The sequence below is a fragment of the Tiliqua scincoides genome, chromosome 13 (genome assembly GCF_035046505.1).
Source record: "Tiliqua scincoides isolate rTilSci1 chromosome 13, rTilSci1.hap2, whole genome shotgun sequence".
NCBI classification, from domain to species: Eukaryota; Metazoa; Chordata; class Lepidosauria; order Squamata; family Scincidae; genus Tiliqua; species Tiliqua scincoides.
Window position 1 is genome coordinate 7,201,310 of NC_089833.1, and position 21,492 is coordinate 7,222,801.

Below are 21,492 nucleotides of genomic sequence, written 5' to 3' on the forward strand. Positions count from 1 at the left end.
CGAGAAATCCGGTTTCCTTATCGTGACCAGAACACAAATTGACCCAGTCAATATGAGGATAATTAAAGTCCCCTATGATTACAACCCTGTCCCTCCTTGTCACCTCCCTGATCTGTTTCCTCATTTCAAGGTCCCCATCAGATTTCTGGTCTGGAGGACGATAGCACGCCCCCAGTATTACATCGCTGCACAAGCCTGGTAATTTAACCCACAGAGATTCTACGGTGGAGTCGGACCCACCTTCAATCTCTACTTTGCTGGATTCTATCCCTTCCTTAACATAAAGGGCCACCCCACCTCCAACACGCCCCTGCCTGTCCCTCCTGTAGAGTTTATAGCCCGGGATTGCGGTATCCCACTGATTCTCCGCATTCCACCAGGTTTCCGTTATGCCCACTATGTCAATATTTTCCCTTGTCACCAGACATTCCAGTTCTCCCACCTTTGCTCGTAGACTTCGGGCATTCGCATAAAAGCATTTGTACCCGGAATGCCCCAGGATGCGCTGCTTATTCGCTCCTTTGTCTCCGCATCCTCTCATTGTGCCAAACCGTCTATCACATCCCGTCACCCTACCTTTCCCAATTTCTTCTCCTACTCTGCCTTTGTCTTGTTGTTCTCTAACCTCCCCATCCTCAACCCATAGGGATGAGGAGTCCCGAACCGGATGCCTCTCAGCTCCCGTCGGCCTTCCCCCAGGGATCAGTTTAAAGATCAGTCATGAGAAAAATGGGCCAAATAACCTATGGTTTTGATGAGTAGAAAGGGAAGTTAACTTTGATGTTTTTCTCATTTTGCTTTTTGTGTGGAAAATGTCCTCTTTAATGTGTAGACTGTTTAGGATTTAATAATTAATTATTTGTATGATCTTGTAGTAGAGCAAAGAAATGTAGTTCAAGATCTCCACACTTGCCACATAATTTGCAATGTCTTTACTTTTTAATTTTTCTGTATTTGTTTATAATACAATAAATATGTATTTAAAAAGTTACAGCCAAACAAACAGAAAAGGAAAACACAACTGCCTTATGTAACAAAAAGTGGATTTTTAACTCAAAACTGACCAATGAGACTGATTGTTCCAAGAGCCAGTGACACAGCAGAGAACCAATCAGGTGTTAGTATGAGTCAGTTCTCCTTTCCTTGTATCAGAGTGAATGCTAGAACTCTTAGTTACTTGTGTGAGTGTCATCAAGTTGGCCAGTGTTTTTTTTGTTGGTGACTGAATTGTAGGGTGACCTGTACAGTTATAAATAAATAAAATTAATGGGGTTACGCAACCCTAGTGATGCCACTGCATTTAGACAGGGAGTATGATACTGTAATTTATTCTGTATGGTCTGGTACGGTACAAGGTCCATCATGGGGCTAACAAAGTGCAACTGGGCAACACAGGAAGGAGCTGAGGACTCTCTGGGGGGAAGACCTTCTGGGCCTCCTGTTGCTGAACGGGAGGGCTGAGCTTGTCTGCTGGTTTCTCATTACTCCACCTTTGCCTTCACGGAGGTGTCAGGAACCCAAAGGTTTCATCCAAAGGAAGTTCTTTGTGTTTTGGGAGTGGGAGTGAGTGGGTTTGTTTTGGAGAAGCCTCTTGTGTTTCTTTTGATTTTTCTTTTTCTTTTGTATGATTTGATACCATTTCTATGAAGTTTGGCTTCTTTTTTTTAAAGCACCTGCATTTAATACAAGCAAACAAATTGAAGCCCCCACTGGGCTGTTTCCATTTCAAGCGCTGACATCTACACCAGCCACACTGAGCTCAGGGCTCCTCTTTGAGGCTGCAACCCTGTGCGCATTTTGCTGGGAGTAAGGGCTGTTGAACACAATGGGACTTACATCTGAGTAGACATGTATAGGATTGTGCCTTTAGGCAACAGAGGAAAAAAAAGGGAGGCGAAACCTGGGTTCTAGAATTAAGCATTGGGAGCAGTCCAGGCCCAAATCCTCACCACCTTTCCAGCCCTGGCAAAGCTGTGCCAATGGGAAGTGTGCTTCATCCTGCAGCTGGGTGGCACTCATGGAGGCCTCCTCAGAGTAAGGGAATGCTTGTTTCCTTTCCTTGGAGCTGCAAGGCCCTTGTGTTGGTACTGGAAAGTGGGTGAGGATTGTGTCCTCAGGAAGCACAGGCCACTTTTCAAGCAGACCAAGGCCCAGCAAATCCTGAAATGGTGAAGCAAGTCCTTGCATTCAGCAGGAAGCTGGAGAAGTGGTGTCCCATGGTGAGAAAATGACAGCTCAGCATGTCTGCCTCAGGCCAATGCCTGCTCTGTGGGACTGCCCTTGGAGACTGTTTGGAAGCCTCAGGAGACCCCACCATGGCAGTGCAGGCCGGGCCAGACTAGGACCAGCCTCACTTCCTAGAGGCTTCTGGAGCCACATGCTGGACATGGACTGCTGAGTCTTGATAGGGGCGGTTGCTCTGGGCATCCAGAACTGGGGCAGCGCAGCGGCACTTGAGAACGGAAAGCGGCTCCACACTGCAGGGCAAGCCAGACAGGGGCATCCCTGGGAGGTGTGGGGGCCAAGCTCCTGTGCAAGTGGTCATGGGGTGGGGGTGGCGTTGTGCCACCGTCCTCTTTTTCACAGAGAAATGCCAGGCTCTAGGAAGGCCTCCGGCCGGCACCTTAGCCCAGGGCTGTCACCCAATTGCAGCAGCAGCAGCAGCAGCAGCATGGCAGGTGCCAAGGCCTCCTGGGCAAAGGACTCTCCTGTGCCTGCGCAGAACTGGAGCCAAGGGTCTCTTGCAGCCCCCTGACCTGGACTTTATGGCGGAGAAGTGGTGGTGCCCAGCCCCCCAAAGGTGCGTCTGCATCCCTGGCAGGGGTGCCCCGGGGGATCTAGGGGCTTGCCCTGCTGGGTACCCACTTTCCCCGGAGCCCGTCCTTCAGAACTCAGTGGGGCTGCCTCCCTTCCTATGAGAGGGGCCCCGATCCTGCTGGGACTCCCCGAGGGCGCCAGCCTCGTCCCAGGGGAAGGGCGGGGAGGGGAGAACAGCTCAACTGGAGGGGCCTGGAAGGGGGATCCTGAGAAACCCGCTGGAAGGGCTGGGGGGAGGGGCGGGGAAGCCCCCCTGGACCCCCTCTGTCCGGCAGGGCGCAGATCGCCCCCCTCCCCGCCCGGAGTGCCCGATCCGCAGCAGGCGGGGCTGCGCTGGCCCTGCCCGGGTCTTCCTCCCTCCCTGCCCGCCAGGCTCCTCCCCTCCCCCGCCTCGCTCGCTGTCCCCGCCCGGCAGCCCCTCCGCTCCGCCTTCCTCCCGGATCCGCGCGGCTGCAGGTGGACAAAGGCGCTCCGGAGCCAGGGGTCGGGCCGGTGAGGGGTCCTGCCTCTCCCCCGGGCTGGGGGGCTGCGGGAGGGGCTGCTCGGTGGGGGGAGGAAGGGTCTGGCGCTGGGAAGGGGGGGGCCCGGCCAGTGGGAAGCTGGAGGCTTACCTGGGGGTGGAGGGGGCTGACGGAAGCGCCACTGGGCTGGGGTCGCTGGGGGGGAGATTTCCCCTGGATCCCCCTCCCCCGGAGGCGCCAGGAAGTCCTTCTCATTCCCGAGTCCTCCTTGGGGGTGGAAGGACCGGAGTCCCCTGCCCAGGGCCTTTTATATTTGGGTGGAGTGAAGACCGTTCCTTTGGGGTCCCCTCCGAAAGAGGGGAGAAAGAGGGTCGGGGTTGGGGGTTGATGGAGGCGCCCCTGGACTGTGTGGGTCCGGGGGGGATTTCCACTTGATCCCCCTCCCCAGGAGGTGAGTCCTCCTTAGGAGATGGAAGGACGGGAGGGGGGACCAAGTTTCTTTGGGGTGCACTCCCAAAGGGGAAGGGGCGGGGGGTGATGGGGGTGCGGAGGTGGAAAAACTGGACGGGGAGGGTGGTGACTGCCAGAATAGTCTTTGGAGCCCTGGTCTACCAGGGTTCCCAGTGCACATGGTGTGGGCAGCTCCATATGGAAAACAAACTCTCTCTTTTAAATACAGAAAGTCATTGCAGAAAATGAGCCCCGTCCTATTTACGCTCATGCTAGACCGGAAACTGTCCTGTGTGTACCCACACCAACATGCGCCCCACAGCCGTGACCCTGAGCTCCTCTACACCCCTTCATGGGAAGCGGATCCACAGGCCAAAGAGCGGCTGCAGCAGGCCAGGTTCCTCCCAGATCTGACCCTGTGTTAAGGAATGCCACCTATGCAATCCTCAGCCCCACACAAATGGCTTGTGGCAGGTGCCACCCTACACACCTATGTGTGGCAGCAAGTCTGGGTGAGATCAGAAAAAGGGAGATCCCAGGAAATTTCTGGGCCTGCTCTTTTGGCTCCTGGCCCTGTTTTTGACCCTGGGCCTGGGTACAAATTACCCCCTGCACACACACCCCTCATGAGCCATTCTCCAGCCCTGTCCAAACTGTAAGACTGGACTGTGGGCAGTGTTGATGGTGCTTCTGCGCATTCATTGCCTGTTCAACTGCTGACCTGATCTGATGAAACCAGCACTGTGAGTTCTGTCAAAAGGCAACCTGGAGAGTCTTATGAAGCATCTTCTCTCCCTGTTCTCTTTCTGATAGGTGTTGGAGGGACACTGGGAGGGTGCGCTGGCTCCTCTCTTCCTTGAGGTGGGGCAGAAGCAGCTTCTGTGCAGTCTGAGCAGGTAGAGGAGGGATGTGGGGAGGTGGGTCACTGAGGCCCTGAAAGAGTCTGTGAACTTGGTTAGCTCAGGAAATAGAGGCCAAAGGCAGGCTTCTGGGGTGACACTCCAGTCTGCCAATCTCATCAGTGTGAGCAGAGTTTGGAATGGTGAGCTGAAGACCAATTCAGGTACCTGTGAGAGCAAAATGTCTTCATCTTCCAGGGTCTGGTGATGTTTGAGGAGGAGGCTGTGTCTTTCTCTGAGGAGGAGAGGACTCTTCTGGATCCTCACCAAAAGGCCTTGCACCAGGAAGTCATGGAGGCAGGTGCAGGAGACGTGGCCTCACCAGGTAAGGCTCCGTTGTTTCCTGGGCTGATAGAACCCCCTGAAAAGAGTCCCTTTGATCACTTCTGGCCCTGTTGCTCTGTTTCCGCCTCTCGCTGGCCAACGCAGTGTCCTCTTTTTCTGGCCTGCCAGGCTTTTATTTCTTAACAGCTTTGTGATTCTTGCCCCTAAAAGAATTCACAAGGCACCCGACTGCCGTTAAATAGTGTTAGAAAATATCCCCACAGCAGACCGAGGATGCTGATGTTCTGTGGCTAGGCTTTGGTACAGGGGCCGTGACACCAAAAGGGCCCACACCAGGCTCAGCTTCCTCAGGTAAATGTGGTCTCCCAGAGAGGAGAGTGGGCTGTGGTAGCAGGAAGTCGCCTTGAGAAGGGAAGCCAGGAAAGGGAGCCCCACGGCTGTCCCGAAAGGAAGTGAAGCCCCTACTCTTCCGGCAGTGCTTTTTAGAGTAGATGCAACCTGGGCACATGAGGAAGGGAGCAGTCTTGTGGAGAACTCTTATGAAAGCTCATGACACATTCTGGTGATTCGGCAGTGAGAGGATGACTGTGAGAAAAGCCAAGGGACACCACAGTTTCCTTGAAGTCTGCTCTGAAACCAAAGAGGAGGTTTAGCCTGGAACTCCTGGAATTATCACACTCGCTCTTGTGCCACACAAGGGGGAATCTTAATGCTTATGGGGGTTGTGGATGCATGGGGCTGACCCAGCAAACCTCCTTGAGCAGGAGGAGCCAAGACAGATGGTGGGCTATGAAGGGAACCCTTCTTGTGCCCGAGAGGCAGTAGCCTTGAGGGGAGCTGGGCAAGGGAGTTGGGCTGCACTGTGTCCCATCAGGAGGGAGAGAGGAGATGGGGGGGGGACTTGGAAATGAGCAGACCAGGGAGGTTTCCCAGCCAGCTGTGCTGGGCTGCATTGTGGCTGCATTGGCAGTGAAAAGTTGAATGGGATTTGGCCTTGTCTCCTTGTGTTCTGCTACCAGGAAAATGTGCAGTTGTCTATCGGTTTGACCGGTGTGCCCTGAATGGGCTTCGAGATGTGCTGCAGGGCCAGAGGATACTGAATGTAGCGGTGCAGGGCAAGTGGCTACTGGAGCCTCCTGTGGCAGGTCAGGTAAAAGATTCGGCCATCAAAAAAGCTGGAGGTGGTCACATTGCACCTCACAGCACAGCACACTTGGAAGAAGCAATTGTGAGCTACTTCTCCCCATCCTAACTTTCCTCTCCAAAAAGTGCACAGAAAGCAGCAAGGGGATTGGGTCCCTCCCTCCCCCTGGCCACTCTGCACCTCTAGGGTTGTTTTTCAGTTGGCTTGGAAGATCACACACAGTTTTGCAAGGGAAGACTGGTGGTCCTGGTCAGATCAGGGAAGGCAGTGTGTAGATAGAAAAGGGTTAGAACTTTATGGCTTGGTGTTTGCATCCATATAAACCTCTGGGCTAACTTGCAGACCTCTGAGTTACAATGTATGCATCAGCTTGTGTCACACTTGAGCGCCATCTACTGGCTGTCTATATACTGCTTTCTCTAGTTCCATGTTAATTTCTTCTCTCCCCCCCCCCCACCCAGCTTCTCTGTACTCTCTTTTCCGCACATTTGTTTCACCCCTTTTTGTCTAATTAGACATCAACTGTTTCTCTTTGGACCTGGAGTCTGCCTGGTCCCTGCAACAGGAAGTAGAGCGGATTTTCTCATGTTTCCAAACTCTGCAGGCGCTACTGTGAGGGTGACTTTGAGAGAAACTCCTGAGGTTCAGTATTTTTTGAGGAGGGAGGTTCTGCCCAGGAAGCCCCTCTGGCTAGACTGATCTCCTGGGCTGGTGGCAGCAGTTTCATTCTAACAAGGCATTGCCCCATTCAAAGGTGTGTCCAAACAGGAGAGACGAGGAAGCAGTAAGGGAATGAGCATTCTGACCACTAGGCAATACTGCTCTGGTTCATCGTGCAGTTGCCGACCGCTTCCCTCTTGACCCTGATACTTCATCAGAACACTTTAAACTTGGATTGTTGAAAGAGTTGGCCTTCCTTTTCTGACTGTGCCTCTTACCAATTTTCTGTCTTCGTTCCTTCAGGTGACGGGGGGGAAACTGAGGAAGTGAGAGACAAACATGAAGTGCTGGAAAAAGCCCAGCAGAAGGAGGGACAACACAGGAGGACAGAAACAGGAGCAAAGGAGGAAGGGAAGTTTCAGTGTTTTCCATCTCAGCATCAATACTCCCCTGCACCTCAGAGAACTCAAGCAGAGGAGAAGCCGTACGAATGCCCAGAGCATGGAAACAGCTTCAGTCAGAGCAGTAACCTCATCTTACATCAGAGAATTCACACAGGGGAGAAGCCACACAAATGCTTGGAGTGCGGAAAGAGCTTTGGTCAGCAGGGACACCTCACTGTACATCAACGAACTCACACAGGGGAGAAGCCCTATGAATGCTTGGAGTGTGGAAAGAGCTTCAGTCAGAGCGGAAACCTCACTGTACATCAACGAACTCACACAGGGGAGAAGGCATATAAATGCTTGGAGTGTGGAAAGAGCTTCAGTACCAGCGGAAGCCTCACTATACATCAACGAACACATACAGGGGAGAAGCCATATAAATGCTCAGAGTGTGGAAAGAACTTCAGTGACAGTGGAACCCTCACTGCACATCAACGAACTCACACAGGGGAGAAGCCCTTTCAGTGTTCGGAGTGCAGAAAGAGCTTTACACAGAGGGGATCCCTCAGTGTACATCAACGAATTCACACAGAAGTGAAGCCATATCAGTGTTTGGAGTGTGGAAAGAACTTCAGATCCAGCGGAAGCCTCGTCTCTCATCAAGAAACTCACACACGGGAGAAGCCACACAAATGCTTGGAGTGTGGAAAGAGGTTTGGTTGGCAAAATCAACTCACTTTGCATCGGAGAATTCATACAGGGGAAAAGCCCTTTAAATGCTTGGAGTGTGGAAAGAGCTTTAGTCGGAGCGATCATCTCACTTCACATCAGAGCATTCACACAGGGAAGAAAGCATATCAGTGTTTGGAGTGTGGAAAGAGATTCAGTCAGAGAGGAAGTCTCAGACTGCATCAGAGAACTCACACTGGGGAGAAACCATATGAATGCTCAGAATGTGGAAAGAACTTCAGTCGGAATGCAAGCCTCACTGTACATAAGAGAATGCACACAGGGGAAAAGCCCTATCAATGCCCAGAGTGTGGAAAGAGCTTCAGTGACAGCGGGAGTCTCACTTCACATCAACGAATTCACACAGGCGAAACACCATATAAATGCTTGGACTGTGGAAAGAGCTTCAGTCAGAGAGGAAGCCTGACTTTGCATCAGAAGTTTCACACAGGGGAGAAGCGATATCATTGCTTGGAGTGTGGAAAGAGATTCCGAACCAGTGGACACCTTAAATCTCATCAGAGAACTCACAAAGAGGAGAAGCCTTATCAGTGCTCAGAATGTGGAAAGAGTTTCACTCACTGCAATAGCCTGACATCACATCAGAGAACTCACACAGGGGAGAAGCCATATCAGTGCTTTGAGTGTGGAAAGAACTTCAGAACCAGCAACAACCTCGCCTCTCATCACAAAACTCACACACGTGAGAAGCCACACAAATGCTCAGAGTGTGGAAAGTGCTTCAGTTGGCGAAATAATCTCACTTCGCATCAGAGAATTCACACAGGGGAGAAGCCATATAAATGCTCCGAGTGTGGGAAGAGCTTCACTGAGGGTGGAAAGCTCTCTAAACATCAGCGAACTCACACAGGGGAGAAGCCCTGTGAAAGCTCCGAGTGCGGAAAGAGTTTCTGTCAATGTGGAAACCGCATGTCACATCAACGAAGTGTCTTGGGAGAGAAGCCCTATACATTTTAGAAGTGTGGAGTTAATGGTGTGAATGGTGAACCAACATCTCCCCAGTGGCCCAATTCAGGAGTGGGGCCATGTCTACGTGGCCCCCCCAAGCTGCCCCTTGTCAACTGAAGTTTTCCAGCACCAAACCAAACAGTTGCCTATTTGGGGGTTTGCTGGCTGCATCCTGTTTCTCTGGGGGGGGTTGCACGCAGACTCTTTCCCTGGGCAGGGAGCTCTTCCTGCTGCATTCCCAGTGTCTTTGGTAGTGGATTTATGGTCGCTGAGGAGGAAGGTCATTGGGAGCTCCAAGGAGGGTAGGCGACCTGCCCAACTTGCTGCCCTTGACTTTTGGCGAGTGCCAGCTATGGCAGCTGGCAAGAAGTCTCAGCCAAGCTTCAAGGAGGGAGGTTTCTGGGAACTCCATGGAGGCGAGCTGGGTGGGGAGGCCTCCCACTGCCCTTGGCATCTGCTCTCTGAAACTGCATCTGAATTAAGGGTACAATCCTCTCCACACTTCCCTGTGAGTAAGCCCCATTGACTATAATGGGACTTCTATCTGAGTAGACAGACATGCACTCTAAAGCTGCCATTCTCTCCACACTGACCTTGGAGTAAGTGTTAGCTCTCTGCTCAGTCAAAGCCAGAGACAAAGCTAACTAGTTTGGTTCACGGAAAGTTGCAGGCAGCTGAGTCACACTGAGTCAGCAGAATAACACTGCACCTGTGCCTGCCACACCCTAGTTAGCTGAGCAGACTCTGATTGGGTGCTCGGACTACTTAAACCTCAGTCTGCAGCTCCACCAGTGCAGTAGGTGAAAACTGTGATACTGGTGCTGGAGACTTTGATGATTGGATATCTGTGTATGTATATGTTACTGACTGACTGTGTTTTGTGGATACTGATTTGGATAAGTAACTGCTAGACTGCTTTACTCTATGTGTATGATGTGGACTGTTTTGACTACTCTGCCTGTGTAACTCCTTGCTCAAATATACAACAGCTAATTTAAAGACTGCTGTATCTGCTGATTTTGTGCACCCTGACCAACCCAGGGACACACCCAAGGTTCCTACGCTGAACCCTAACAGTAAGCACCATTGATTTATAGTGGGACTTATTCCTGAGTAAAAGACTGAGGCAAAGAGGCAAAGAAGGAAGGCCCATAGCCAGGGAGACAGACCAGGGACAGACTGCACTTGCTCCCAGTGTGGAAGGGATTGTCACTCCCAAATCGGCCTTTTCAGCCACACTAGACGCTGTTCCAGAACCACCATTCAGAGCGCAATACCAGAGTCTTTCGAGACTGAAGCTTGCCAGCTATACTGAGTAGAGAAGCATAGGCTTGCTCTCTAAGGCATAAATAAGTCATGTTACCTCACTTAAAGCTCCAGGTTGGACACAATGAGGTACCTGTCATGCACCTGCAAATTCACTCCCAGGGGTTAGGGAGTGATAGGGACTGGTGGCTTTCAAAGAAGATTCGGTCAGTGGTTCCCAAACATGTTAGCACTGGGACCCACATTTGTAAACACTCTATCAGGTCCCACCTAGGCTTACAGGACTTGAAAAAAGGAGATCTAGAAAGAAATAATATTAGCAGTTACCGTGCAAACTGCAGGAGCTGAACTCTTTGCAGGGTAATTAACAGCTGTGGTATCTGATTTTTGAAGAGCTTGAGGCAATTAGTTATCTGATCTTTCCATCACTCTTTGGTGTCCCACCCAATATCAAAACATGACTCACCAGTGGGTTGCAGACCACAGTTTGGGAACCACTGGATTGGATAAAACTCATGAAGGGTCTGTTTATTACAGGTTATTGATCAGGATGGATAAATGAAACCACATCCTTCGGCCTGGCCTCTAAGGCCAAAGTTTGGTGGATGAGTAGACCTGAGCTCCTACCTGGACTTGGAGCCCAGATCTACCAGCTGGGTGGACCTGGGCTCCCATTCCAGCTAATGGCCCAAAGTTGAGGCATTAGCCCAGGTCTACCTGCGGGGTAGACCTGGGCTCTGGATTTAACTTGCAGCTTCTGTGGCCAAGGTTTGCTGCGTGGGTAGTCCTGGGCTCCCACCTGGACTTGGAGTCCTGATCTATTGGGTGATTCCAGTCAATGGCTCAAAGTCCAGGTGGAAGCCCAGGGAGGGGGTGTGTGTGCAGGGGGAAATATGTACCCAGGAGGGGGCCCAGAATTTTCCTGGGATCTCCCTTTATCTGATCTCACCCAGACTTGATGCCACGCATGGTATGCTTGGGGTGCGACTGTGGGTGTACAGTGGCGCCTGCCACAAGCTGTACGTGCCGGGCTGAGGATTGCATACGTGGCGGCCCTTAACACAGGGTCAGATCTGGGAGGAACCTGGCCTGCTGCAGCCGCTCTTTGGCCTGTGGATCCGCTTCCCATGAAGGGGTGTAGAGGAGGTCAGGGTCACAGCTGTGGGGCTACAGCTGCTGCAGAAGTTGGTTTGGGTGCACACAGGGCAGTTTCCGGTCTAGTGTGAGTGTAAATAGGGCGGGGCTCATTTTCTGCAATGATTTTCTGTATTTAAAAGAGTGTTTGTTTTCCATATGGAGCTGCCCACGCCATGTGCACTGGGAACCCTGGTAGACCAGGGCTCCAAAGACTATTCTGCCAGTCGCCACCCTCCCCTGTCGTCTTTGGCCGCCTCCCCACCCCCTCCCCACCCTCCGCAGCCATGTTTCTCCCCTTCCCCTTTGGGAGTGAACCCCAAAGAAACTTGATCCCCCCGTCCTTCCATCTCCTAAGGAGGACTCACTTCCAGGGGAGGGGGATCAAGTAGAAATCTCCCCCCAGAGCCCCCCCAGCCCGGTGTTGCCTCCATCAGCCCCCCACCTCCATCACCACCCTCCCCAGCCCTGTTTCTCCCCTCCCCCTTTGGAAAGAGGAACTTGGTCCTCCCTCCACCCCCAGATAAAAGGCCCTGGCAGGAGACCCCTGTCCTTCCACCCCCAAGGAGGACTCAGGAATGGAAAGGACTTTCTGGCTCCTCCAGGGGAGGGCGATCAAGAGGAAATACCCCCCAGTGTCCCCCCAGCCCAGTGGCGCCTCCATCAGACCCCCACCCCAGGTGGTTCTTCTGTTTCCCTCTAGCCGAGTCCCCCCTTTCTTCTCCCCCCACCGGGCAGCCCTTCCGGGGGTCCCAGCGCAGCCCCTCACCGGCTTCAGACACCGCTCCGGAGGGCAAGTGCGCCCTTGTCCAGCTGCGCCCCGCGATCCGATACGAGGAGAAGGCCGAGCGGAGGCGCTGCCGGGCGGGGTCAGGCGGGCGGGGGGCGGGATGGGAAGCTGCGAGGCAGAGGAGGAGCCTGCCGGGCAGGGAAGGAGCAGGACCCGGCCAGGGCAGCCCCGCCTGGCATGGAGCGGGCACTCCGGGCGCTGGAGGAGGCGATCTGCGCCCTTCCGGACAAAGGGGGCTCCAGAGGGGCTTCTTCTCCCCCTCGCCCCTCCAGCAGGTTCCCCAGGATCCCCCATTCAGACCCCTCCAGCTGAGCTGCTCTCCCCTCGGCCCTCCCCCCGGGACGAGGCTGGCACCCGCTGCGAGTTCCGGCAGGATCGGGGCCCCTCTCATCGGAAGGGGGGCAGCCCCCCTGAGTTTCGAGGGACGGGCTCCAGGGAAAGGGGTTTCCTAGGAGGGCAGCCCCAGGACCCCCGAGGGCTCCCCTGCCAGGGATGCAGCTGCACCTGGGCGGGGCGGGGCACTGCCACTCCTCTGCGCCATAAAGCCCAGTCCAGCAGTCTCCTCCCCTCCATGATGCTTTCTGGTCCCCTCTTCCTTTCCCAAGCCAGGGAGCGGAAGGAGAAGGAGCAGCAGTGAAGGCAACGGGTGGCAGGAACTGTCTCTGGCTGGGCTATGCTTCAGTTTCAAGGGATGGCATCTACACCAGCCACACTGGTGGTGTATACATGGCAGAGTGGGAGGAGCTGAAGCTGGCACATCATTGGGTAAGGGGGGCAGCTTTTGGCAAGGGTCTGTAGGTCTTAGGTTGACCCTGACCAGAAAGCTCTCTGCCTGATGCACTGGTGGTGGCTTCTCCCTCCTTCAGGCCCCATGTTCAGCCACATTCCTCCATGAGAATGCAAGGCTCAAGCTCCACTCTGCTGTCTCCAGGGCAAACACTCAGTATCACAGTTCACTCTCCTCACCTTGTCTACTTCAACCTTCTCTCTCTCTCATCTGCAGTTGACCCGCCTTGTCCCAGTTACTCCCATTCAGAAGTGCTCCCAGCCCCATTCACTTCCCTCTGCTCTCTGATCAGAGCCACACCACTCATAACTTTGTCAGTCCTTTCACTGGCTTTCTGTCCAATTCAGATCACACAAGTAGAATCTGTATTGGAAAAGGATCATCGCAGAGGTCCCCAAGATTTGGGTCACCTGGTGCAAGAACTCATTGTCTTAGCCCCATGATGGACCTTGTCCCGTACCAGACCATACAGAATAACTTACAATATCATACTCCCAGCCTAAATGCAGTGGCATCACTAGGGTTGCTGTAACCCCCATTAAATTATTTATTTATTTATAACAGTACAGGTCACCCTACAAAACAGTCACCAACAAAAAAACACTGGTCAACTTGATGACACACATCTGAATACGAGTTACAGTATTAGCTCTATGGAAATGAGAGCTGACTCATACGAACACCTGATTGGTTCCCTGCGGTGTCATAACAACACCTAATTGGCTCTTGAAACAATCAGTCTCACTGGACAGCACTGAGTTAGAGAAATCCACTTTTTGTTACATAAGGCAGTTGTGTTTTCCTTTTCTGGTTATTTGGCTGTAACTTTGGATACAATACAGATACTTCAATGCAGTTTGCTTCATTGCATTCTGCAATCAATTACCCATTGAAGAGTATACAACATCCAGTATATACATTTTGCAGTATTCAAAATGCCACACTAAGATTCTCGAAGGAGGAAGGGGGCATTCTAGACTCCATGGGTATGCCCTCCCACTCCTGCAGACAGGGCTGGCAGTTGGATTTTTGTGCTCCTCCCCTTTGGAGGGCATCAGTCCAGCCCTGCCTCTCGAGGACTCAGCCATGTTTCTTCAGAACTCCCACTGAGTTCAGAATTAGAATCTTCAAGTTTGATAAGAAGTGGAGTCACTCAGACCACCAAGTGCGTCACCTGGTGCGGTCCATGCCCTTCGCACCCCATAGTGACACCACGGGATCATCATGAACAAAGTACATTCTTCTAATTTAAAATAAACACGCAAAACTGATGTTTGAGATCACAGGTGCTCTGGGAAAACATGTCCACTCATTCACTCAATACACTTTATTGTTGATGATGGACCATGTATGTACCTTCTAGACAAGCATGGGGGGAGAAGATGATATTTAGTGAGCATTTGTGGAGCACAAACAAAACCAAAGAATAACTTTTACTAAGGCCAATGAATACACAAACTGTATACAGTAAAAGAACTGACAACTGCTGATAACACTATAGTTCAGAGGGAGGTGTCATGAACGGACAGCAGTGGCCAAGGCAAGGAGGCCATGTCAGCTGGACACCTATCACACTCCACAGCTGCAGCTCACCCACTGCAGGATTCCATTCTAACTAAATCAGTGCAATAAGAAATGTATAGTATGCTTGAGGCTCAATCCAAAATCTAAGCAGTTCTACAATTCCTCCACTGTGGATACTTTCTTTTCTTTTTTTAATATATTTTATTCATTCATTACAGATACAGGAAAGGAAATAGGTTTAACTTTGGGTAGAGTACAACACAGGTTACACATAAGGTTTGGCCCCAGATTCCAACATACATCATTCAGTTAACACAGAAAAAACACAATAATCATCAATACAAAGGTTCGCATATTTATCAATAAAAAAATTGATTTTTACGAAACACTCAGTCTTATCTAACTAAATTTATCTACCCAATCATTAAAAAACTTCCAATATTTTCTTACTCTATCTAAATCTCTCTCTTTCATTCTTTCTGTTAAAACTTCCATTTCTGCTACTTCATAGATTTTATCTATTAAATCTTCTTTAGTTGGCACATCTATGGATTTTCATTTTTGCACAAACAGTATTCTTGCCGCTGTAACAATATGTACAATAAGGTGTTTCTTAGGTTGGTCTTTAATTTCTGATGTCACATTTAGGAGGAATATTTCTGGTTTGAATGGTAATACACAATGCAATATCTCTTGCAACACTTTATGTATCATTTTCCAATATTTCTTTGCTTTTTCGCATGTCCACCACATATGATAAAAAGTTCCTTCTAGCTCATTACATTTCCAACACTTATTTGATAACCCAGAGTACATTTTTGCTCACTGTGGATACTTTCATGTCTCGGGAGATGTAGGTACATCATTAACTTCTTTCCAGAAGCTCCTAGAATTTATAAGTCACCTTCCAGTGACTTTGTCAATGTTCCCACTTCGACTGAAGCTCTTTCCACACTCTCAGTATTCATATGGCTCCTTCCCTCTGTGAGTTCGTTGATGGCTATTAAAGTGTCCACTCTGACTGAAGCTCTTTCCACACTCCAGGCATTTATATGGCTTCTCCCCTGTGTGAATTCTCCGATGCAGTGTGAGACCTCCACTCTGACAGAAGCTCTTTCCGCAATCAAAGCACTGATAGGGCTTCTCCCCTGTGTGGGTTTGTTGATGTGTCGTGAGGCTTCCTTGCCGAATGAAGCTCTTTCCACACTCCGAGCATTTATATGACTTCTCCCGTGTGAGTTCTCTGATGTGTCGTGAGGCTTCCTTGCCGAATGAAGCTCTTTCCACAGTCTGAGCATTCATATGGCATCAACCCTGTGTGAATCCTCCGATGCACAGTGAGGTTTCCAATGTCACGGAAGCTCTTTCCACACTCCAAACATTTATATGGCTTCTCCCCTGTGTGAATTCTCTGATGAGAAGCGAGGTTTCCGCTCCGACCAAAGCTCTTTCCACACTCCATGCACTTATATGGCTTTTCCCTTGTGTGTTTTCTCTGATGTTCACGGAGGCCTCCGTGCTGACTGAAGGTCTTTCCACACTCTGAGCATTTATATGGTTTTGTCTCCATGTGAATTCTCTGATGTACAGTAAGATTACTCCTCTGACTGAAACTCTTTCCACACTCTGAGCATTCATATGGCTTCTCCCCTGTGTGGGTTCGTTGATGTATAGTGAGGTTTGCGCTCTGACGGAAGCTCTTTCCACACTCCAAGCATTTATATGGCCTTTTCCCCATGTGAATTCTCTGATGTATACTGAGGTCTCCGTGTTGACTGAAGGTCTTTCCACGCTCAATGCACTTATATGGCTTTTCGCTTGTGTGTGTTCTCTGATGTACACAGAGGCCTCCTTGCTGACTGAAGGTCTTTCCACGCTCTGAGCATTTATATGGTTTCTTTTCCATGTGAATTCTCTGATGGACAGTGAGGGCGCCTCTGGTTCTGAAGGTCTTTCCACACTCTGAGCATTCATAGGGCTTCTCCCCTGTGTGAGTGCGTTGATGTAACATGAGGGTAATGTGCTGACGGAAACTCTTGCCACATACTGAGCATTGATATGCCCTGTCCCCTGTGTGAATCCTCTGATGCAAAGTGAGTCTTGTGCTCCGACTGAAGCTCTTTCCACACTCCTTGCATTCAAATGGCTTCTCCCCTGTGTGAATTCTCTGATGTAAAGTGAGGGCCCCGGTGGTACTGAAGTTCTTTCCGCACTCCAAGCATTTATATGGTTTCTCCCCTGTGTGAGTTTGTTGATGTACAGTGAGGTTTATGCTCTGACTGAAGCTCTTTCCACACTCCAAGCATTCATAGGGCTTCTCCCCTACATGAGTTCTCTGATGTTCAGTGGAGCTTTTACACAGAATGGAACCTTTTCCGCTCTTCAAGCATTGGTACGGTTTCTGCCCAGTATGAATTTCCAAAGGCTTTTTAAGATTTAATTTCCCACTGAAAATTTTCCCACTCAGACTCCACTTCTCTTTTTCTTTCCTTTTGACTCTTTTTTCCTGAATTCTCTGTTCATGGAAATGTTGGTGCTGAAATGCAAGATTCTGAGGCCCTCCTTTCGCTTTTGCTTCTGTTTTCTGCTGTCCTCTCTGCTTGTGATGAGTTCTTTCCAATGGTCTGTGTTTGCCTCTCACTTTCTCAGTTTTCCCCTCATTATCTACAGCAATGAAGACAGAAAACAGGTAAGAGGCACGGTCAGAAAAGGAATGCCAACTCTTTCAGTAATCCAAGTGAAGTGTTCTGATAACTATGGGGCTCAAGAGAGTGGCTGTCAACGACCAAGTTCTGATCCAGGGCAGAAGTGTCTAGTGGTTAGCACGCTCATTCCTTCTACCTCCTGTTTCAGCACACCTCTGAATGGGATGATGCCTTGGTAGATTGAATCTGCTGCCACTCTAGCCACAAGTGCTCTCTGGGCAGACTCAGAGTACAGACCCGGCAGGATTGCACCGCCGGGTTTGAAAACCATATGCTGCAGGACAATGGTTCAACTAGAAACACCCAGTTCCCCCTTAAGGGGAATGGTGAAAGCAGGGAGGGTGGTGATGGCCTTTCCATGATGGCCTTTCCATGACTCCATGACTGCATGACTCCAAGAGAAAAGGGGGTTTCTCATTGACTGGGAATCCACCCCCAGTTCCAGCCTCACAGATAACACAGGCCAACACACATTTTGCTTTGATAACTACAGATTTAAGGTACTGCATACCTGCCAAGAGAGAGCACAGGCCAGACCAGTAAAGGGGTTATTTGGGGGACAGGTGGTCCACAGTTCAGATTCAGAGGCTAGCAAGGGTACACTGTTGATAGAGGCGACAATCCTGTTAACATTTTCCTGGGAGTGGGGCACAAGGAGACTTACTTCAGAGTAGACCTGCCTAGGATTGGGCTATAAGCCAGAGAATCACCCCCCTCCCACCTTCATTTCTCACAAAGATTTGTTTTCTCCCAAAATTCAAATGGAGTCTGCTATCTCCCATTCAAATATTCTGCTGGAAGAGCAGAAATCGCACCTTGTGACCACGACCACCTCCCCAGAGTTCTTGAGTCTGGAAAAGACCAGTTTGACCAAACCAAGGAGGAATCCTCACCAACCCCATGAGTAGAATGACATCAAGATGGCAAGCTTGACCAGCCAGCAGGCCAGCAGTCTCCAAAGGGAGTGCAGAACCAAGGCTGAACCCAGCAGGGCTCCTCAAGCATCAGAAAAAGACTTCCTTCCTTAGATCACCCCACAAAGAAAAAGAGAACCTGTGAAAGGCATTGCCTTGGCTAGTGAGTGGCTGGAATAGAGCAGCAGGACCAGAAGTGATCAAAAGTGACTCTTTACTGTGGATTCTATCAAGCAAGAGAAAGAGGAAGCCTTACCTAGCAAGGCCACGTCCTCCACATTCGCCTCCATGACTTCCTGGTGCAACACCTTTCCGTCTGGATCCAAAGAGTCCTCTCCTTCTCTGAGAAAGACACAGCCACTTCCTCTAAGGACCCTTGAAGAAGAAGGCATTTGTCTCTCACAGGTAACTGAAAAATCAGCCTTCAACTCACCATTCCTAACTCTGCTCAGAAGGATGAGAATGTCGATCTATAGCATCACCCCAGAAGCCAGCCTTTGGCCCTGATTGCCCTGAGTTAAAATAAGAGAAAACACAGATCCTGCAGGATCCATGAGGGGTATGTGTGCAGGAGGGAAATTGTACGCAGGGCCGGGGTCGAAAAGGGGAGTCAGGAGCCAAAGGAGGGGGCCCAGAAATATCTTGGGATCTTCCATTTTCTGATCTCACCCAGACTGTGTGCCACGCATGGGGTGCTTCCACGGGACCATGGCAGCAGCTGCCACAAGGCATGTGCATTCATGAGGACTGCATACATGACATTCCTTAACATGGTGTCAGATCTGGGAGGAACCTGGCCTGCTGCAGCCGCTCTTTGGCTTGTGGATTTGCTTCCCATGAAGGGGCGTAGAGGAGCTCAGGGACACGGCTGTGGGGCTACAGCTGCTGTGGAAGTTGGTTTTCATACACACTGGACAGTTTCCGGTCCAGGGTGAGTGCAAATAGGTTGGGGTTTGTGTTCTGCAATGATTTTCTATATTTAAAAGATTTTTTTGGAGAGGAGGGTGTTTGTTTTTCTGTATTGAGCTGCCCTCACCTTGCGGACAGGGAGACCCGGGCTCTGGACTGGGAAGCCTGGTAGACCTGGACTCCAAGGACTATTCTGACAGTCATCACCCTCCCCCAGCCCTGCTTCGCTGCCTCCCCACCCCATCACCCCCTTCCCTGCTGTTTCTCCCCTCCCCCTTTGGGAAGGTACCCCAAAGAAATTTAGTGTCCCTCCCCCATAAAATTCCTTTCAGAGTTCCTGGGCAGGAAACCCCTGTCCTTCTGTCCGCTGAGGAGGACAGAACTTGATGGCTCTTCCAGGTGGGGAGACCAAGGGGAGATCTTCCCCACCAGTCTTCCCCCAGCCCATCAGGGTTCCTCTCTGGGGGCTGCTGCGTCTCAGGGCTGGGGGTCCACCATCACTGGCTGCCCAGAACAGCCCCCATAAGAACATAAGAACAGCCCCACTGGATCAGGCCATAGGCCCATCTAGTCCAGCTTCCTGTATCTCACAGCGGCCCACCAAATGCCCCAGGGAGCACACCAGATAACAAGAGACCTCATCCTGGTGCCCTCCCCTGCATCTGGCATTCTGACATAACCCATTTCTAAAATCAGGAGGTTGCGCATACACTTCATGGCTTGTACCCCATAATGGATTTTTCCTCCAGAAACTTGTCCAATCCCCTTTTAAAGGCGTCCAGGCTAGACGCCATCACCACATCCTGTGGCAAGGAGTTCCTCAGACCAACCACATGCTGAGTGAAGAAATATTTTCTTTTGTCTGTTCTAACTCTCCCAACACTCAATTTGAGTGGATGTCCCCTGGTTCTGGTGTGATGTGAGAGTGTAAAGAGCATCTCCCTATCCACTCTGTCCATCCCCTGCATAATTTTGTATGTCTCAATCATGTCCCCCCTCAGGCGTCTCTTTTCTAGGCTGAAGAGGCCCAAACACCGTAGCCTTCCTCATAAGGAAGGTGTCCCAGCCCCGTAATAATCTTAGTTGCTCTCTTTTGCACCTTTTCCATTTCCACTATGTCTTTTTTGAGATGCGGCGACCAGAACTGGACACAATACTCCAGGTGTGGCCTTACCATTGATTTGTACAACAGCATTATAATATTAGCCGTTTTGTTCTCAATACCCTTCCTAATGATCCCAAGCATAGAACTGGCCTTCTTCACTGCCGCCGCACATTGTGTCCACTCCAGTTCTTACAGGGCAAGAGGTCCTCCCTGGGGCCAGCAGACACTCCAAGCGGGGAAGCCTCTGGAGGCCTCTGGCCAGCAGCGGGGTCTTTCCTTGCATGGGAGGCAGACGCACGTCGTTGCTGGTGGAGGGATCGGGACCGGAGAGCGGGTCCTGAGCCCGGACGCCCCGCCAAAGCCCCCCTCCTGCCCCGTGTAGGGTCCTCCCCCTGCCCAGCCCTTCCCTCTCCGCCACAGCCTCGCCCTCCAGCGCGCTGGGCGTCCGGACAGGGGGGTTGCTGTACGTGTGGATCGCAGGGGCTGGGACGCGACCCCTCCCTCTGGGGCGAAAGGGGGGAGCGAAGATGTTCCCCCTCCCCCTTCCCAGCCCCTATCATATCTCCCTGCGAGGCTCATGCCAGGCAGTTCCCCGCAGCCCCCCCCTCCGTGGGAAGGGGCGCTGCTCAGCCCCCCCCAATCACCAGCTGCTTCTCCCACTTCCCGCTGCCCCCAGTGGCTGAGCTGCCCCCCCACATACACAGCACCAGACCGTTCCTCCCCCCCCGCCCAGCAGCCCCTCTGGGGGTTTCAATGCAGCCCCTCCGCCCCCCCTTAGCACTGCCCCCCCCCGGCGCGATCCCGTCCTCAGGACTACCTTCCCGGCCTCGGCCCCGCACCGTCCAGGGGGCTCTGTCAATCCGAGGAGGAAGAGGAGGAGGGAAGGGAGGCGCCTAGTATGGGTGGAGAGAAGGAAGGAAGACCCAGCGAGTGCCAGAGCATCTCCCCCTGGCGAGGACCAGGCACTCCGGTGGCCTCCGTGGGGTCGCCAACAAAAAGCATATAAGACCCCCTTGCTGGATCAGGCCCAGTACCCACCCAGTCCGGCCTCCTGCATCTCACAGGGGCCCAGCAGATGCCTCCGGGAGCACACAAGACCGCAAGAGACCTGCATCCTGGTGCCTTCCCTTGCAGCTGGCATTCAGAGACAGCCTACTTCTGAAATCAGGAGGTTGCACAGACCCATCATGGTTTGTCACTTGTAATGGGCTTTTCCATCATCTGTCCAACCCCCAGGCCTGATGATATCACTGTATCCTGTGGCAAGGAGTTCCATAAGAACATCAGAAGAGCCCTGCTGGATCAGGCTCAGGGCCTATCTAGTCCAGCTTCTTGTGTATCACGGTGGCCCACCAGATGCCTCAGGGAGCAGACAAAAGACCTGCATCCTGGTGCCACTTCCTTGCAGCTGGCATTCAAAGATAACTTAGGGGCCTGGGTGGGGGAGACCAGTCTAAAGCCCAAATCAGAATAGGGATATCTGGGCGTAGCTCACCATCCAGTTCCAGTACAGTTCCTGTGGCAGTTCATTGTCAAAAGCAGAGACACTGTAGCCAGT

General features: G+C 51.6%; 2 protein-coding genes across 3 annotated transcripts; one reads left to right on the plus strand and one right to left on the minus strand.

Annotated features, from left to right (window-relative positions):
- Positions 1-3,237: 3,237 nt before the first annotated feature.
- Positions 3,238-9,663, plus strand: LOC136663633 (zinc finger protein 420-like). Of its 2 annotated transcripts, none has more exons than XM_066640462.1 (3): positions 3,238-3,309; positions 4,826-4,952; positions 7,020-9,663. In XM_066640462.1, the coding sequence occupies exons 2-3, from the start codon at positions 4,835-4,837 to the stop codon at positions 8,807-8,809; spliced, it is 1,908 nt and encodes a 635-aa protein (XP_066496559.1). In that variant the 5' UTR covers positions 3,238-3,309; positions 4,826-4,834; the 3' UTR covers positions 8,810-9,663. The 2 variants fall into 2 exon arrangements, with proteins under 2 accessions (XP_066496559.1, XP_066496560.1); XM_066640463.1 differs by lacking the exon at positions 3,238-3,309 and adding an exon at positions 4,546-4,624.
- Positions 9,664-13,472: 3,809 nt separating this feature from the next.
- On the minus strand, positions 13,473-20,799 carry LOC136663634 (zinc finger protein 135-like). Its single transcript, XM_066640464.1, has 3 exons — positions 20,752-20,799; positions 18,177-18,295; positions 13,473-16,965 (listed from the first exon to the last, which is right to left on the minus strand). The coding sequence occupies exons 2-3, from the start codon at positions 18,208-18,210 to the stop codon at positions 15,518-15,520; spliced, it is 1,482 nt and encodes a 493-aa protein (XP_066496561.1). The 5' UTR covers positions 18,211-18,295; positions 20,752-20,799; the 3' UTR covers positions 13,473-15,517.
- Between the last annotated feature and the right edge of the window lie 693 nt (positions 20,800-21,492).

Bases quoted from the DNA above. Each gene is read 5' to 3' on its own strand.
- LOC136663633 (XM_066640462.1), top strand. From the start codon at position 4,835: ATGTTTGAGGAGGAGGCTGTGTCTTTCTCTGAGGAGGAGAGGACTCTT. The intron at 4,953-7,019 runs GTAAGGCTCCGT...TCGTTCCTTCAG, and splicing joins AGGAGACGTGGCCTCACCAG to GTGACGGGGGGGAAACTGAG.
- LOC136663634 (XM_066640464.1), bottom strand. From the start codon at position 18,210: ATGGAGGCGAATGTGGAGGACGTGGCCTTGCTAG. The intron at 16,966-18,176 runs GTAAGGCTTCCT...TCATTGCTGTAG, and splicing joins GGAGGACGTGGCCTTGCTAG to ATAATGAGGGGAAAACTGAG.